General features: G+C 38.1%; 1 protein-coding gene across 2 annotated transcripts in view; it reads right to left on the minus strand.

Annotated features, from left to right (window-relative positions):
* Window positions 1–202: 202 nt before the first annotated feature.
* Window positions 203–18,815, minus strand: part of IGF1R (insulin like growth factor 1 receptor) — a 379,535-nt gene continuing 360,922 nt past the window's right edge. For both annotated transcript variants that reach the window (XM_027851666.1, XM_027851668.1), the window contains 3 exons: window positions 16,580–16,709; window positions 7,719–7,853; window positions 203–1,305 (listed from right to left, as the gene is read on the minus strand). In XM_027851666.1, the coding sequence (XP_027707467.1) occupies window positions 939–1,305; window positions 7,719–7,853; window positions 16,580–16,709 (632 nt within the window). In that variant the 3' untranslated portion in view covers window positions 203–938. The remainder of the gene's footprint in view (window positions 1,306–7,718; window positions 7,854–16,579; window positions 16,710–18,815) is intronic.

Genomic DNA, 18,815 nt, shown 5'->3' on the forward strand with positions numbered 1-18,815 from the left:
GGGGGGGGGGGGGGGGGGGGGGGGGGGGGGGGGGGGGGGGGGAATCATTTCAGTTCCTTCCCATTTCCATCACGAGAAAGGAATATTTTGTCCAGTTCCTAAAAATATCAATAATCTAGACAAAAAGAATTTGATTTCTTTTTAAAATGAAATGTAAAAAAGAATACTAGTGTCTTGATTGGGTGGAGAAGATTACTAGTGCTTTTTTTTTTTTTTTTTAATGGAGCAATTGATTACTGTGCTCTTTCCATGCCTAAGACAACAACAACAAAAACAGTTTAAGGAAAAAGGAAAGTTTGGGTTTTTGGCAAAATTTGGCAGCACTGAAAATGGTAACAACCTCAAATGAATGATGGCCCTTTTAAAATTTCATGAGTTATTAAAAAGGTTTAAAGAGCAGAGTTAAAAATCCAGTCTCTTAACTTGATTTTATAAAGACCTATATAGTGTTAGGCAGGTGCTTGCAAGGGGTAATAGGGGCCACTCAGCCAGCCATTTCTTTGATCTGATAAAAAGTGCTTTACGGTTGGATTTGCGCGCAGATACGTTTCTCCTTAAGAAGCCAAGAGAAAGTGTACTGTGTGTGAGGACAGAGATGTATGAAAAAAAGACGACAGGGGAAAAGAGAGAGGAAAATCAGACCTCAAGTTTTCTGTTGCTATTAAATGTTACCAGTAAAGTTTTTAAAGGCCTGCCTCATTTGAGGAATCCTTTACTGAAACAAACATCTGCTTGCATATCGAAAAAAAGAAAAAAAAATCATCAATGTGTTGTTTACTGAAGATAGGGGTCTCCTGTGTGCAGCGATGGCAGTTCTGAAGATCCACTGAGGTACAGTAGGCTTTTGAATATATTGTTAAATTTCTTTTTCCCTCCACCCCCCACCCCAACCCCCGTGTACATGTGTTACTGTTTGCATGGGATTCTGGATCCAAGGATCAGCAGGCCGAAGACTGGGGCAAAGGTAAGGCCCTTTCGTTCTTGCGTCCCCCGTTCATGTGCGCGTAAGGCTGCCTTTCATCAAAGCTGGCCCTGAGGACCACCACACCAGGCCCATTCTCGGCTTTGTGTCCTGAGAGTTTGTCAGCCGGCTGGAGGGTGGAGGAAGGGTCTAAGGGAATGCTCTCCATGTTTTCAGTCTCTAAGTCCAGCTCTTCTGTGTCTGGTGGCTTATTCTCTTCACTGTAGAAGAAGGAAACCTCCTTGAAGCCAGGGTCCAGCTCATCTTTGATGCTGCCAATGATCTCCAGAAAAGAAGGTCTCATTTTGGGGTTGTACTGCCAGCACATACGCATCAATTCAAACCTACAAGTGAAACACAAAGATATAATGGAACAACACATAAAAGCGGATAAAACTGATAGCACTCCGTTTCTGAGTGTCTAAGTACATCTATGTGCTCAGACCTACCTAGAGACGTCATTGAAATGCTTCTATTTTACTTAGTTTCTACTTAAGACCTTAATTTTGATTGTCCAAGCAGATTACAAGTAAACAGATCATCTTTATGCGTCATTAGTCAAAAAAAAGTTATTGGCTTTCTAAGTTATGGAACACCAAAAGTACTTTTCAACACAGTAGCTCAATGATAGAGTTGCCACTGTCTGCCAACACCTGTCACAGACCGGTATCTCATTCAGGAAGAAGACTGCATTTTCAATATGATAAAGCAGAATATAAATTGTGCTATAAGTATATTGTCAACCACCTAGAAGCCAAAGAGAGAGCTTGTGTTTTTACTCATTAGTTCATTCTCAGATCAGAAAGTGAGTGATATTTGGCAAAGTGGATACAAAATCCCATGTGGAAAAACAAGGTTACATGGGAAAGAAGAATGTTTCATGCTTATCAAACAGGAACTAGCAAAAGATGAGGCAGCACAAGCAAGATGAAAAGTATACTATTGTTGATTATATTGCAAAAAGAAAAAAGGGGGAGAAAAGGAAAAAGTATATTCCTTGGAGATTTTTAAAAATGAGGTCGCTAGATGGTCAAGAACAATTTCCTTCTTTAACAGGAGCCTATAACAACAGAAGGCTTTAAAACTTTCTCCTTGCACTTTTACTCTCTATTCTCCCCAACCTCCAAATGTTAGTGGAACATTGACTGTATAAAAACAAGATAACCTGATCAATCAGCTTTCATGAAAAATAAATCTATAGATGTGAAAGCAACAATTCGCCAATATCCTTAGCTCTCCTGGTCTAGCTTCTGAACTCTGGAGCTGGACAGGCAAGATCTTTAACCACAGGTGGCCCTACCTCCTTCCTCTCCCCTCCTCCCCTCAAGAAAGTCACAAAGGAGTGAGGCTTGCTGTGGAAAGGGGAAATCCTGCCCTGTGACCAGAAAGAATATAAAGGTCTATTAGAGAAGACTATCAGTTGAATCTGTCTTGGGGGGGCAATGTGTCCAGGGTAAATGAATGAGGACATGAGGCTTTGAAGGAGTACAATCAGATTTCATATCACGCTCAGTCAAAATATCTGTCATTACTTGTCTATGAATGCATAAGGGACAAATAGCATTCTCTAGTATTCCAGGAGTGAAAAAATGTTTATACATACAATTTAAAGCAAGCATATTTTTCAGGTAACGGTGATATAATAGAACAGAGAGCTGGATTCAGAGTCAAAAGACTCAAGTTCAGATCCAAGATTTGATATTTATAATCTGTGTGACCTTGGCCAAGTCACATTTGCTTCAACTTGAAAACAAAGGGACAATGCCGGATTATCTCTAAGGTTCTTTATTGCTCTAAATCTTTCCTTTCTAATAGGCATGGTTTATTTGTTACAAAGCACACCCAAGAACTGTCAAAAATCCCCTGGGAGCCTCTTGGCTTCTTCTACAATCATGAGCAGTGTAAAAGTTTTGCATTTACTGACACATTCAGCATTTATGGTTCAGTCAACCTCTCTCTGTAAAGGATCTAAGAAATCTGCCTCCCCATGTTCCTTTCTCACTTCTCTTGTTCCACCATTTACCAAGGGCGGGAGGAGAAAAACATCGTATGTAGAAATAAAGCTCTGACATAAATATATAAAATCCATCTCTGTGACTTCATGGCTATGCCTCTCTAGCTGACTGGTATGTCCCTGAATAGAAGCATCAGCTAGGCCAAGAACACTCACTCGATATTCCCTGGCTTAGAGCCCTGTGGCCTGGGGCAATGCTTGGGAGATACCACAAAGCACTGGAGTAATGCATGTGACATCAGCACAAACAAGGCCATGTGATGCTTCTTTTAAACCATTCCAGATTCAAAAACCTTCCAGTGCTTCCCATAAAAGGAAGTGTTTTTTTTTTTTTTTTTTACTCTGCAGGATTTAAGACCTTGTTTACACTATCTCAACAAGAAAACTTTCCAATAGACTCTAGGGTCTAGAGGAGTATATGAGCTGATTAAAAAACAAACAAATCAACAAACATCTCTTCCTTTTAAAATGTTGGTTAAAAGTTGGGTTTTGTTTGTTTGTTTGTTTTGGGGGTGGTGGTGGGTGAATTAGAGATGAAGTGTTAAAACTAATGTCGAAGAAATATCATATCCCTTAAATAATATTTGGTCTAAGACGTAAACAAACTATAGCAAAGAAAACCATGTGGTCAAAAAGCTGTGGTGTTAAAATGATAAAAGTCCTTTCAAAAAATCCCAGCTTGTTAAGTTTCATTATTTAAATGTATTCAGCCTATAACTGAGACCATAATTAACCACAGACATTAGGGACATCTGGCAAACTGGATGATCCTGAGGCATTACAACCAGGCTAAAAGAAAATAAGTAATCGCTTACTACTACTGTACACTGCTTTATTCTTTATTAAAAAAGAGATGGGGGGAGGGGAAGGAGAAGCATTTCTTTGACAGACTTGTTCCTGCTCTTAGCACTTGAGCAGGAATCATAAAAAGGACAAGTCAAAATCTGTGTAGGAGAGTTAGCAAGCTAGGACACATAGGAAGAGCTTAAGGATCAAAGCATTCTTGCTTTTATCATGGAGGAGAAGCTTCAATCAGACCTGATGAGAACGGTGGTCACGACACTCAGGACAACAAGGTTCCCTCCAAAGCAGAACACGGAGAGAAGATGCTGGTGTGTCTGTTTAATGTCTCCAAAAAGCAACCTCATTGGAGTCACCACCGCACATTTTCATAGGGAGTTCATGTTTCAAAAACAACTCCTAGGCCATGAAATTGCTGTGCTGCATTATTCTCTGGCCTTATCTTAAATTGCTTGCTCTAATTTAAATACTCTTATGTTAGAGTAAGCAAGTTAATGGTAATAGGATGTACTGTTTACCATGGGGAAATTTTATCCAAGTGTTAAAACAGGCTGGAAGCATCAGTTTATTTAAGTTTGGTCTCTATTCAAGTACTTGGAATTCTAGCAGAACCAGCCAAGAATCTTTAACAATGTATGGCTTTTAATCAACAAGGGTGGGGGAGTTGTGTCCATTATGTTTTGCAAACTGAACAATAAAGCAGTCCAGACGCCCTTGGGTTATTCTGTTTCAGGTCCATCTGGAGGTTGGTACATTCTCCTTTTATTCTTACATGTAGAAAACTGCCATTCACAAGAAACTATACTTATACAGGCTGTCCCAAAAGTCTTAGTGCAGTGTGTTAAGCTAGTAAAGTTTGATACACTACACTAAGATGTTTGGAACACCTGATATGTGTGTATATGTATATATGTGTGTAGTTGTGCATATGTGTATGTATATATGTACACATGTGTGTATGAGCTTCATGCCATATAGGTGAGAGAATATGTCTGTAAATGGTGCAGGACTGGACTTTGGGGGCGGTTATATGAGTTCAAGACATCAGAATATGGCCTGGATCTGGTTGTAAAATATTGTCTTCCATTTTGAGCTGGTTTCCAATTCTTTGTATCCAAAAAACTTGTCTCCCAGAGGATATCTTCCTTTGCTAAATTTATCCATAAATGAGGACAAGAAAGGACAAATAGGTATGCTACCTATAAAACTAAACAGTCTCCCTTTTATTTTGTTATGCATCCAGAAGGGAGAGGAATTTTCCAGAGAACCTTTGGACCACAAAATAAAGACATCTAACCGAATTAAACTTGTAACATCTAAATTCTACCTCTCCTCAGTTTTCCTGTTACATTATGCTGGGAACAGGAAGTGTCTTGATTTTCCCATAGCAGGTGGGCTCAGATTCCCAGGCATCTTAAATGAATATTAAAATACCATTCATCTGTGGGTGGATCAACTTTACGAGTCCCACAAATATCTTATAGACAAAATTTTACATGAATCACAAGAGAAGACACAAAAGAGAAATACTCATACCCTCCCTAATGCCACTCCCCCTCCCCTAAGACAAAATTAACACCTGTTCACTTGGGCTCTTTTTTAATGCTTCCCCAAGACTCTACCATGTCTAACAATGAGCATCATAGCTTAAATTAGGAGTCTTAACCTCGGGCCCATGAACTTAAAAACAAAACAAAACTAAACTAAAAACCAAACATAAATATTTTGATAGAACTATATTTCAATATAATTAGTTTCTTTGATAATCCTATGTACTTTTTTTTGCATTTAAAAACATTACTCTGAGAAAGGATCCATAGGTTTCTCCAAACTGCCAAAGGGGTTCGTTACACAGAAGAGGTTAAAAATCCCTGCCCTACATATTCTGATGGCACTTTGCTCAAATTAATTGAAAATTATCCCCCGAGTAATTTTTATCAATATGCTCAGGTTGAGTAGGGTATATTTAGGAGAACTGGAAAGAACTCTTTGCAGATCTGGGTTTTGGGAAACCTAATGTAAAGCAAAGCCTGATATATATATATATATATATATATCTCTCACAGTGTTGGTGGTTGTCCCTATTCACTAAACAGACTGTGTTTATAATACAGGTCTAAGCTTTACTTTGTCAAAGAAATGTGTCTTGTGAAGGGTATAGCTGATGCCTGGCAATCTTCTTTCACCCTTTGCCTTTTGCATTCATGATAACTGTTTAAAGGATACAATAAAGGAACCAAATTTCAAAGGGTACCCAATGTACTAAAAAGCACAGAAATTTGCTTAACAAATAGCCACAATGCTACAAGAGTCAGCTTTACCATTTCAACATTGTTCTTCTGAGAGAAATTTTTGCAGAGAAAGCATCTGCTTCAAACTTATCCTTCAAGTCCCAACACAATCTCAATCTACAGAAAGGGCAATGGATTTATATTTTTTCCTGGTAGAAGTAGTTTTCAAGAACAAAAATGAAAGTCTGTCCACAAAACATCTGTTATCAAATGCTTCTCCAAAAAGGACACCATCCAGGGTGGACATCAAAATGTTTTTCCAAAACAACTTAAAAAGGCAATCTAAAATTCTTCCTGACACGCCTTGCCTTCCCAGAATGACTACTCATGGTTTTTTAACTTTTTGTTTTTTAAGTTAATACACAACCTTTACTACTTATGAGCAGACTACATTCATTCGTGCTTTTCAGAATACAATCCAGAAACTCTATGAAGAAGATTTTTGCTTTAACCAGAATATGAGAAACCAAGTCATTCCATTTTCTATTTCTACAACTTGTCTTAATATGTCTAACATAACTGAGGGATTTCTTGTCATCCTCTTTCTAGTTGTGCACAAAGAAAAGAGTGTGACATGGGAAGTCATAAGGCCACAGTGCTGCCCCACCCCTCAGTACCCACCGCCTCCCATTTTTCCCAGCTCCTACCTCTTCAAGTCACAAAACAACACTGTCATCTGACACCAGAGCAAGACCTCTAGCCAGAAAAGCTCTTTTCACAAGAATGCTCAGCAGCTGAGGACCATAAGGAATCATATGCCCATTATCGGCCTCAAACAAATTTCAAAACGACAAGTTGTAGGTTTTTCTTTCCAAAAAGACAGTTTGAGAATATGAGAGTATTAAATGCCTAAAATTAACTGAGGCTGTGCATGCCAAGGGTTGTGTACAGAGGGATTTAAAGCTAAGTTAAAGCATGTTTCAGTTCCACATTGTTCACTAAAATGAAGTTTGAGTGATAATATTAGTCATATGGTTCGCGCTCTTTTTAAACATTTAGCAGAAAGGGGGAAAATATTTACCTCACTGAGAAAAAGCCTTGGTTGCAGCAATATGTTGGAACTGCCCAAGGTAAAGAATTGATGTGTTTTTCATCTGCGTGAGACACTAAAAATTCCTGATACCAAAGATCACATCTTCTTTCTGCTTGCCTTTCACAGTTGCGGTCTTTAAAAAAAGGCAGTGATTGCAAAGGATTGCTTAAAGTTACTTTATGCTGATGAAATGTAGATATTCACTACCCTTGTCCCTGCATGCATGTGTGTGCAGGTTTGTGTGTAGACTGGATTGTGGGGGGTGGGAAGGATAGGAAAGGTTGGTCATAAATTTCATAGGTGGGCTTCACCTGAGCAAAATAGCAAATGCTGCCCAACTTGTATGTACACTAAGTACAAAACCAAATAAAGTAAGATGCAAGACAAAAAGAACAAAAGAAAACAAAACACAAAGATATTCCTAAAGGCAGACGATTCATCAAACATGGTTCCTTAGGGGTAAAACCCCAATAGGCAGCCACCCATGTAAAAGCCTGTTATAACACTGCCAGCAGTCAGACTTGCTTCTCTGAGTTTTAATCCCTCATTATTAATGGAAGGAGGCAGTATCAGAGAATAGAAAGAAGAAAGAAACTAAGAGGCCCAGGAAATACATACAGCATATCGGGGCAGTTGTCTGGTTTCTCTAGAAGGCCACCCTCCATTACAAACCGGAGTACTTGTTCATTAGACATGCCCTGATAGGGCTGCTCTGCTAATGTTGCAATCTCCCAGAGGACAACACCAAAGGACCTAAAATAACAAAGAAAAAACATTTAAAAGGCGAATGAGCAAGTCTGTTGTTGTTGTTGTTGTTGTTCTTTTCAATAGGAACTAAGCTCTTTATAACAATTCCCCTCCCATCATTTCATCTCCTTTTGGGCAGAACAAAGTTTAGGCTGTATAGGCCATTGTAAATAAAGGATAAAAGGTTGAGTCCCAATAGTTCATGACAGCTATAATGATGATTTGGCCATAACTTCTTCGAGTGCAATATTTAAGGAAGTGATTTTCTATTATAATTTGGCCTAAGAGAATTCAGTTCAAAAAACATTTATTAATTTCCTATTGAATGTGAAATACTGTGCTAAGGACCACAAGGGAGAGAAATATTTTCACTGAATTAAAAAATGACAAAGTCCCTGATTTCAGGCACTACTAGCAGAAGGGGTTAAGGCCAACTACAAAAAAAAAGCTACAAAACAGGATGTGAGAAGTTCCATAAGAGAAATATCAAAAAAGTGCCATGGGGATTCAAAGGAGAAAGAAGACACATGTAGTTGCAAGCTGGGGAGTGGTTAAGAGCTTTCCTAGAAGAGATGGCCTTTGAAGGATGGGTAGGAATTAGACATAGCTAGGAGAAGGGAGTATCCTAGAAACAGATAACAATTCAAGCAAAGACATGGAGGCAGGGAACTTTAGGGCATGTGGAAAGGACATCAAGCAGTCTTGTTTGGCGAGAATGTAGGATACATGGAGAAAAGAAGTAGGAGATGTACAGGGTGGATAGACTGGAATCCAATTATGGAAACTCTTCAATGCTAGTCTAAAGAGTTTGGACTTGATTCAGGAGATAACAGGGTACCATTCAAAGTTCTAAACAAGGCAGGGCAGTAACACTATTAGAACTGTGTTTTAGGAAGACTGTGTAAAAGCCGTGTAAAGGATAGATTGTAGAGAAGCATATAGTGGAGGCTGAAATGAGCAGAGGCTGTTGCAATAGTCTATGGGAGAGGTGAGGAAGGTGAGAAATAGATCGGTGATAGTAGGAATAGACAAGGGACAGATTCAAGATACTCTAGAGGAAGACAGAACAAGGGTTGGTGACAAATTAGATTTGAGAAGCAAGGAGAAGAGGTATTAAACATGTCAAAGAACAAAGGCATATGTAAAGAAAAACAACCATGAAGAGAAATGAGTAAGTCTGCCACACAAAGCCTGCTCTTTAGTTTCACTTATTAAAAAACTACCAAATAAAGAATTAAAATAGAAAATAAAAGAATACATAGGTTTCCACATATCTGTTTTATAAAACTATACATAGGAATACTCTACATCTGCGTAATTAAGTTTTTCATATTAAATCCTTATTATATTCTAATTTTTCTTGTTTATTTGCCTTTACATTCAGTTCACGTCAACTAGCAAAACATGACGAGCATCACTAAGCTGCTAAGGGGCTTCTTTGGACTGGGCAGATACAAAGAAAATGGTGCCAATGGGATCTATCCTACCCCATCATTCCCATACTGGAAGTTGGCCCCCAAGCACAGCACAAAAATCCATAGAATATGTATAAAAATGTGTGACCCTTTGAACTGTAAAATTTTAGATGCTGTTTAGAAAACTTTGTATTTGCAGTCAGATTCAGTATAAATGAATACTCAAAGCACATGTTGGTATGATCTAAATAGAATCTTAGTAGGCAAGGGGGGATTTACCCACCCCACACCTCATGGTCCTTTATAACTTCTATTGACCATGAAATAGTATTTATATTACGCAAGAGTTCTAGAAAAGCTTATGCACTCAGACCTCAAAATAATTGCTTTAAAAAGACCAAGCAGATATTTTCCCTGTCATTTCTGGAATGGGAATCTCTACATTGTTAAATATGTAGTTTCACATAAGTGACATGCCTCTTGTAAGTTTGTGATGTTTGAACTGTCAAACAGTACAGTGAATGATATATCTTCTATTTTTACTGACTCCCATCTCAGTCACAGAAAAGGGACTTCAGAACTTTTCTTTAAAGCAGTCCTATTGTCTAACATTTTCTCTACTTTATTTGCTTCTTTTCTTTTTTATTTATCAACCCAGTAGGCCATAAAAATGCAACTTTCAAAAAAAAATTAGAATGTTTGTTTCAGGCTCAGTTATCTTCCTTCATTGCTCAAAGTGCCTAGCAGGTTATAATTTTCTTGCTCCAGTCCCCATACTATAATGCGTTAGGAAATAATTGTGCACTTACCTGGTATCAATATTGTGCAGATGGAAAAGTAGAATAATTTTGCTTCAATAACTAGCTAAAGCACCAGACAGTGTTAGAAGTAAAAATCCACTAAGCTAGGTTCATCAACTAGATCATTTTACAGATGCTGACCAATGTGAGGTAGTGATTAGCGTGTGAACAGTATGTCAGATTTTCAGATTAGGCATTTAAAAATGACAGTTTAATATTTGGCAAGGTACTACACAAATTTTGACCATATGTTAACTTAATAGATAATCTGAATTGATTTCACTTTTGCAGATTAAATGTATCCGTCTATGTGGAGAACTTACTAATATGGTATTTGGATTTTTCTCTATTCCTGCCTCTTGCCAAACACCCCCACCACCTCTCCCCTCCCACACATATAAACACACAACCGAGGTTAACATTTTCAGTGTCCATACTGTGTAGGTGTAAGGATTGTGCAAGATAAAAATTGTTCGCCAATCAAATATAATGTTGGTTTTCTGGATCTGGAGTCACTTGAAAAAGGAAGGGGAGGATTATCAATGCCTTATACATTGACATACAGAAATATGCAAACCAATGGGCATTTCATATCATACACTGGCAATAAATTGACTACTAGAAATCGTGGCAAATTTTAAAAGAGTGCATTGATGCATCATTTTTGTTCAGAGAAATGTGGAAAATGTTTGGACAAAAGTCTGGAAGTGAACATAAGCCAACAGCATGAAACACCAGCTATTTAAGCTAATATTAAATAATTCACAGCTGCATTAATACACCACATTGTGGTCTTAGTGAATGTACTTGGTGTTTTAGGGCCTTGCACAAAGATACTCAATAAATATTTATTAATTTGACTGATATATGGAATATTCTCTTCAAATGTCAGTATGTTATTTTGATAGACACACTGGAAAGCTGTTTAGCATTCAAAACACGCCCATCATGATGGAGATCCAAAATTTATAACCCAAGCTTTATGAGAAACAACTGAAAGGAACTGGGATTTTAGTCCAAAGGAAAGACTATAAGGATAAAATATAACTATATTCAAATCTTTGAAGGGATGTCATATAGGAAAAGGATGTCTTATAGAAAGTAGATTTGCTCTGTGTTGTTCTAGAGCAATGGTATCAGACTTAAACAGAAAGGATCTTTGTCAAGCCTATAGTAACTTAGAAAACCACACCCATGACCTATGTTGTATTGCATTTTTATTCATTTTGTTAAGCATTTCCCAATTACATTTTAAGCTGGTTCTGTCCATGAGGGAGGTGGGCCTGACATCTGTGTTCCAGAGGGCAGAACAATGAGGTGCAGTAGTTAAAAACTAGGACAAAGAAGTTTTATTTCAACAGGAGAATCAACTGTATGACAACTAGAGCTGTCCAACAGTGAAATGTAGTGACTTGTAAATGAATGAGCTTCCCAATACTTTCCCAGAAAGTATTCAACCAAAGATTAAAATTGGTTTCACCTACACGGGATGCTTTTTTGTTATTGTTTAGTTGTTTTAGTTACATCTGACTCTTTGTGACCCCATTTTGGCTTTTCTTGGCCAAGATACTGAAATGGTCTGCCATTTCCTTCTCTAGTTCATCTTACAGATGAGCAAACTGAGGTAAACAGGGTTAAGTGACTTGCCCAGGGTCACAAAGTTAGTAAGAGTCTGAGGTCAGATTTGAACTCGGGAAGATAAGTCTTCCTGACTTCAGGCCTGGTGTTCTATCCACTGAACCACCTAGCTGCCCTTATAAGGAATGTTACAGAACAGATTTTTATATGAATGGACTCAATTCTTTTGATGCTAAGATTCACTAATAACAGTAGATGAAAACTAAAGAGTTTGCAAGGTTTGCAAAGCATTTTAATATAGAATTTTCTTTGATTCAGTGATTCCATGATCTTCTGCATTAGGGTCATGTGAGATTCTCTCTCTTTTTTCTTTTCTTTCTTTTTCTTTTTCTTTTTTTTTTTGGCTAGGCAATGGGGTTAAGTGACTTGCCTAGGGTCACACAGCTAGTAAGCATTATGTGTCTGAGACCAGATTTGAACTCAGGTCCTCCTGAATCCAGGGCCAGTGCTCTATCCACTGTGCCACCTAGCTGTCCCTGAGATTTTCTTTAGTTGCAAATCCGTGAAAATAATTCAGGACTATGATAGGTTAGATGCTTTCAAGAGAAGGCAATCTTACTTCACAATAGGGATAGCAGCATATATGAGATATATAATTCCTACCTTGATAATGTAATCCTCAAAATCTGCAGAAAAAGGAACTTTACTATTTAATTTTTTTAAAAAAAGTACTTGATATTTATTTTGCTTCGATATGTTTTTTTTTCTTAGTGATTCTATGTGGCCAAGTAGTGAAATGGGAAATTGGTAGTAAACATCTGTTCCTTCATGATTGCTTTTAGCAAAAATAACTAAGTAGTACTGGGACTTGCTTTTTGCCCTCATCTTTCGTCTCTAAAAATGGGATTGATTTGGTAAGTGGAAAGGCTCCTTCTTGGACATCCTTATTTCACTACAGTTCCAATATCTGACCTCACAATGAAGTAACAATGTTTTGCTGTGTCATAATTAAATGCTATTTCTAATAAACACCTGACTCAAAAAAAACAGGCCTGAGCCCTTGGAGGTTCATGAGGTCAAAAAACTGATGTAGGTTACTATTTAAATGGTTTTTCTGTGTTGTCATCCAGACAGTTGGAAGTAAACAACACATAAGCAATAATATCCCTTGCTAAGAAAGCCAAGAAACCATGTGATACTTTGGGAAGCTGACGTGCCAGAATGTCCAACTATTTGCCAAGACTTTCAATTATGTTTCAGGAACTGACTACCCATCTACAAAGTTGTCGAGAAAGGAGGATAAAGAAGAGGGCAGAGCTTGAATTCTCTACACTTGTCCAAAGCTACTATACTAAGAGACTTTTATTAAGAAGGAAGATATTTTATGTCCCATTCTTCCTATGAGCCAGCAACCAAGTATGCCTACTGAAGGGGAAAAAAAAACCTAGATGGAACTAATGGGAAACATAATAAAGATGCATAAACTTTATATATTAAAAAAAGAAAAAGGGAATTCAAGATTCACAGTAGTAAAGGCACTAAATAGGGGTCAAAAGACCCTGGGCCTGCGTCCCAACTCTACCACTTAACCAATTTGTATTGATCTTTATCCCCTGGATAAATAATAACCTGCCCCAGCTATCTCAGAGTGTTGTTGTAGAGATCAAATGAAATACTTCGCATAAAAGTACTTCATAAATAGCAAAATATTATATGAATTAACCTGGTATCAACATAAATTAAAGGATTTTAAGAAGGGAGGAAAGTAGGAAGGAAGGGAGGGAAGGAAGCAAGGAAGGGGTCAGATGTGAAAGTGTCTATGAAAGAAATTCATAAATGGTAAGAACTATATAACTCTAAGGTGGCATTATGTACATTTTCAGATATATAAATACATGTACAAGTGACTTCTAGGTCATGCCCCATCCTTCTTCAATGTATTCAGTACAAGGCTTCAGATTTTTCTCTTTTCCCCAACTCCTGCTCTCATATGAGGGAACTTCCATAGTCATAACGATTCTCCCTCAAACACCTTAATCATTCATTTCCTCAACCTATTCACTTCTCATGACCTACTCTCGCACCCTCCATCAGCCACACACACTTGATCTTGCCATCACCCACAAATACACTACCTCCACCTTCAAGAATTCCAAAATCCCCTTATCCGACCACAATCTATTAGCTTTTCACCTCTCCCTTTGCCTTCCTTAAAAAATCCTATTCTTCATCTGCACTGTTACTTCCAATCCTTTGACCCCTCCATTTTTTCCAAGGCTATCTCCCATGCATTATTCGCTCTCTCCTCTTTTCCCCATCTTGACCCCTCCATACTGTCATTCTCTCAAATCCCTAGATCCCTTATTCCTATCACCTATTACACCAAGCCTCAGTCTTGGCTTGCTCTCACCATTCCTCACCTTCACTCCTACACACATGCTGCTGAATGAAGGTGGAGAAAATCACATAAGTGTTTTGACTGGGTCCACTACAAATTTATGTTACATAACCCCAAACAGGCCCTCACTGCGGCTAGGCAGTCCTGTTACATGTGCCCAAACTATGCCACTACACAGTGGCTCTTCCGAATCTATTCATTCCTCCTCAAACCTCCCATGACTGCCCCCACCCCCTACCCCCAGCTAAGAGCCTTGCCTCATATTTTACAGAAAAAAGAGGCTATTTGCCATGACCTCCCTCTTCCTCTTCACATTTCCTATTTCACATCAGGTGCCTTCTGCTACTTTCTCCTCCTTCACCCATTTCATATGATGAACTGGCCTTACTCTTTATCAAGTCTAACTCCTTTGCTTGTTCAAGCAATCCCATTCCATGCCACCTCTTCTAAGATTGTCCCCTCTATTATTCGCATTCTATCACTTGTTTTCACTGTCTATTGTCTCCTTCCCTACTGCTTACAAACATGCCCACATCTTCCTCCATTCTGAAAAAAACCCATCACTTGAATTTTCCATCTCTCCCAATAATCACCCTATTATCTCTTCTGCCTTTGTATAGCTAGATTCTGTGCAAAGTCCTTCTACAACAGTACCTCCAGCTTTTCTCCCCTAACTCTCTTCTTAACGCCTTATAGTCTGACTTAAAACTGTACCGTTCCACCTACATTTCTCTCTCCAAAAATACCAGTGATCTCTAGTAGCCAAATCCAATTGCCTTTTCTCAATCCTCATTCTCCTTGGCCTCTCTGTAGCTTTTGACAATATTAATCACCCTCTCTTCCTTGACCATCTCTCTTCTAAGTTTTCAGGATACCATTCTCTCCTGGTTCTCCTCCTACCTATGAAATCACTCCTCTGTCTCCTTTGTAGGATCCTCTTCTGCATCACACTCTTTTAACTGCAGGTGTCTTGCAGTGTTCTGTCCTGGGCCCTCTTCTCTTCTCCCTCTATACTACCTCATTTGGTGATGTCATCAGCTCCCATGGATTTAATTACCACTTCTATGCTGATGATTCTCAAGTCTCCCTATCCTTACCCAATGCTGACCTGCAATCTTCTATGTCCCACTGCCTTTCAAGCATCTTGAACTTGGTGTCCAACAGACATCTTAAACCTAACCTGTGCAAATGGAACTCATCTTTCTCCTCAAATGATTTCTCCACTTTTGAATTTTTAAATTTCCATCTATGGCAATACCATCCTCCAAGTCCTTTAAGATCTCAACCATCCTTGACTCCTCGCTATCTCTCACCACACCCCATCCCCCCAATCTGTTGCCAAGACTTATTGATTTTACCTTCGCAACATCTCTCAGAAATGGCCCCTTCAATATCTTCTCTTCTATTGCCACTACTCTAGTGCAGGCCCTCATCACCTTATGCCTGGACTATTGCAATAGCCTGCTGGTAGGTTTGCCTGCCTCAAGTCTCTCCCTACTCTAGTCCATCCTCTGTTTAGCCACTCAAGTAGTTTTCCTAAAGCAAAAGTCAGACCACGTCATTCCCTCATCCCCTCCTCCTCCACCAATTCAATAAACTCCAGTGATTCCCTGTCACCACGATGATCAAATACAAAAATCCTCTGTTTTGCATTCAAAGCCTTCTTAACTTAGCCCCCTTCTACCTTTCTGGTCTTCTTACACCATACTCTTATCGATCTACTCCTTGATCAAGTGACACTGGCATCCTTATTGTTCCACGTACACGACACTCCATCTCTTGGATCTGGGTATTTTCTCTGGCTATCCCCCATTCCTGGAATGCTCTCAATCTCCAACTCAACCTACTAGCTTCCCTTAAATCCCAACTAAAATCACATCTTTTACAGCAAGCCCTCCCCAACTCTTCTTCATTCTAGTGCCATCCCTGTATTAATTACTTCCTGGTTATGTTGTATATAGATTGTCTGTATATGTTTCTTTGCATGTTGTCTCCCCTATTAGACTGTGAACATCTTGAAGGTAGGGACTGTTTTTGCCTCTTTTTGTATCCCCAGCACTTAGCATAGTGCCTGGTACACAGCAGGTGTTTAGTAAATGTTTACTGATTGAGTGACTGATTGTTACACACATCCAAGTACATAAAGAATAAGAGAGTGAGAAAAGGTTGAAAGATAAAGGAATAAAAAATATGAATACATGGATATGTGTATATGTGTGTTTGGTTCTGAAAAATCTCAGTTCCTGGAAGAATGACCTAAGTTAGCCTTCTTTCAAATGAGAGTTATGAGAATGACAATCTCTTCAACCCTCCCCTCATGCTTTAAAGTTCAAAAGATTAATTTCTTCTTTTAGTTGGCATACGGGTAACAGGAATTCCAGAGAGCGTGTTGGATTAAGGAAACTAGCCTGAATAACACAAGGAGAATTGGGAATAGGGTGATATAAAAGCAACAGGAGAAAGAGGTAAACATTTAAGCTTGATTTGGTATGATTTGTGGAGACAGAATGAGTTTTTGTTTGTTAAACAAAATTTCATTACCAAACATCAGAATGTGTTGTGAAGACTCCATCCTTAAGTGACTCTGGAGACATCCAGCGAACAGGTAATAATCCTTTACCTCCTTTTCGGTAGTAATCTGTCTCATAGATATCTCTTGTCATACCAAAATCTATAAAATTGAAAGAAGCAATAATGGATTTAAATTATCCAAGCAATTCTTTAAAGGAGAAATAAAGACACATAATAAACATGTGATCATTCATGTCATCTGCTACTTTAACAGCACCAAATAGAATGGATGTGATATGAATGCACGCTACTAACAGTCAAATATGGGTGTACTTCACATTAATAAAACCCGATATTAAAAAAATTCTAAATGTCAACAAATTAAAGGATGATTATTTTCATGAAAAAAGAGCTCAATGATTCTTTGCTTTTAAAAGTATTTACCATAGTTCCTTTAAATAGTGAAATATCAGAGCATTTAAAGATGTAATTTATAAAAGCTTGATATTATAAAAAATTGATTCTTAATCCATAAAACAAACTAATCTCTTTCAAAATTTACCCAAGGAAAAATTCACTTTATGTTATTACCATTCCAAGAAAAGATGATCATAGTGGAAATGAGGTACTGAGATTCAGGATTCCAATTAAACCAAATGACATGATGAGGTTCTCCCCACCCCTTAAAAAAAAAAAAAGACTGGGTCTCTCCCTATCTCACTCAGGCTGAAAGTGCAGGGGCTGCTCATGATCCTGATCCCACCACTGACTTACATGGGAGTTTTGGCCTACTACATTTCAACCTGGTCTAGTTTACCCCTTTTAAGTAACCTGGTGGCTTCTCTATTCTTGGGAGTTCACCAAATTGATGCTGAATTTTATGCCAACACTGGCTCAGCATAGCCCACTGCAGCTCAGAACTGCTGTGCTAGAGAGATCTTCCAGCCTTCTCCCTTCACCCCAACCACAAGTAGGAAGGATTACACCTACCCATGGTGAGATTCCTAACAAAGCTGTTATTTACAAGCTACCCAAACCATTATTCAATAATGGTTTTCAATGGATTAATCTCATTCAGTTTTTCAAGTTTCTCTCATTTCCATGTCCTTAGCAGATGGTATGTAAATATAACATCTGGTTCTCCTTTAAGCCTAAATACATTTCTTTCCAGGTTACTTTATCCAAAATGTTACTATACATCAATTCTTCCTTTTTCATGGCGAACTTTGTTTCTTTAAATCTTTCCTTTATATCTATTTGCTATTTCCTCAACAGGTTAAACTCACTTTTGAAAGTATGGAAGGGCAAAAATACAAGAGCATCTTGGACCTTATTCAACATTATTTTCTTGCACTGTGGTAAAGGCTAATAAACTTTTATTAAAAAAATTAATATATATCCTTCTTGATACATGAAACATGGCTCTGGGAAAACATTTGTGAGTTCAAGATTCTGGCCTTTGAGTTAACCCAGTATCAACACAAATCAGAGGATGACGGGTGGGGGCTGGGGGTGGAGAGGTGAGGGAGGAAGAGAAGAAAGGAATGCTGGGTCTTTTTACTGAGGAAAAGCTATAAAGTTTGTGCTTAACACAAAATTTTAAATGAATTTGAGAAAGACAAGGCAATTCCAAGAAAATATTTGCAAAAAATTGCCAAGAAATAATACTAATAATGATGATAATTATAGTAGTAATAATAATAACAATAATTTAATAGTAGCTAACATTTGAATATGTGCCAGGCACTATGGGTAAGCTCTTTACAATTATTAATATTATCCCCATTTTAAATTTGAGGAAACTGAGACAAACAGAGGTTAAATGACCTGCCTAGGGTCATATACCTAGTAAGTGTCTGAGGTCACATTTGAATTCAGGTCTTCCTGACTTCAGGCCCAGCACTCTATCCACTGCACTATCTAGTTACTAACAGCATATAACAGCTTATGTGATTTCATTATAAAACTGCCACAAAACACCTGTCCTTTCATACCAATCTCATGGAGGCTAAAAAGCAGGTAATATAGAGGGATGGACTATGAAACCCACATTTGATCTGAATAAGTTTCTGTGGAATTATTCCACGTTCCCAGCTGAGGCTGAAGATCATCAGCACTTAGTACAATGTCTGGAACCTAATAGGTGCTTAACAAATGTTGATTGGTCAAAATAAACTTAAAAGTGGGGTTAAAAAATAGACAAGTGTCTAACATGATGCCTTGCTACATATCAACTTAATAAAACATTTTAGGCTTGTTTTTTTTT

The sequence above is a fragment of the Vombatus ursinus genome, unplaced genomic scaffold (assembly GCF_900497805.2).
Source record: "Vombatus ursinus unplaced genomic scaffold, bare-nosed wombat genome assembly UNPS02009205.1, whole genome shotgun sequence".
Lineage (NCBI taxonomy): Eukaryota > Metazoa > Chordata > Mammalia > Diprotodontia > Vombatidae > Vombatus > Vombatus ursinus.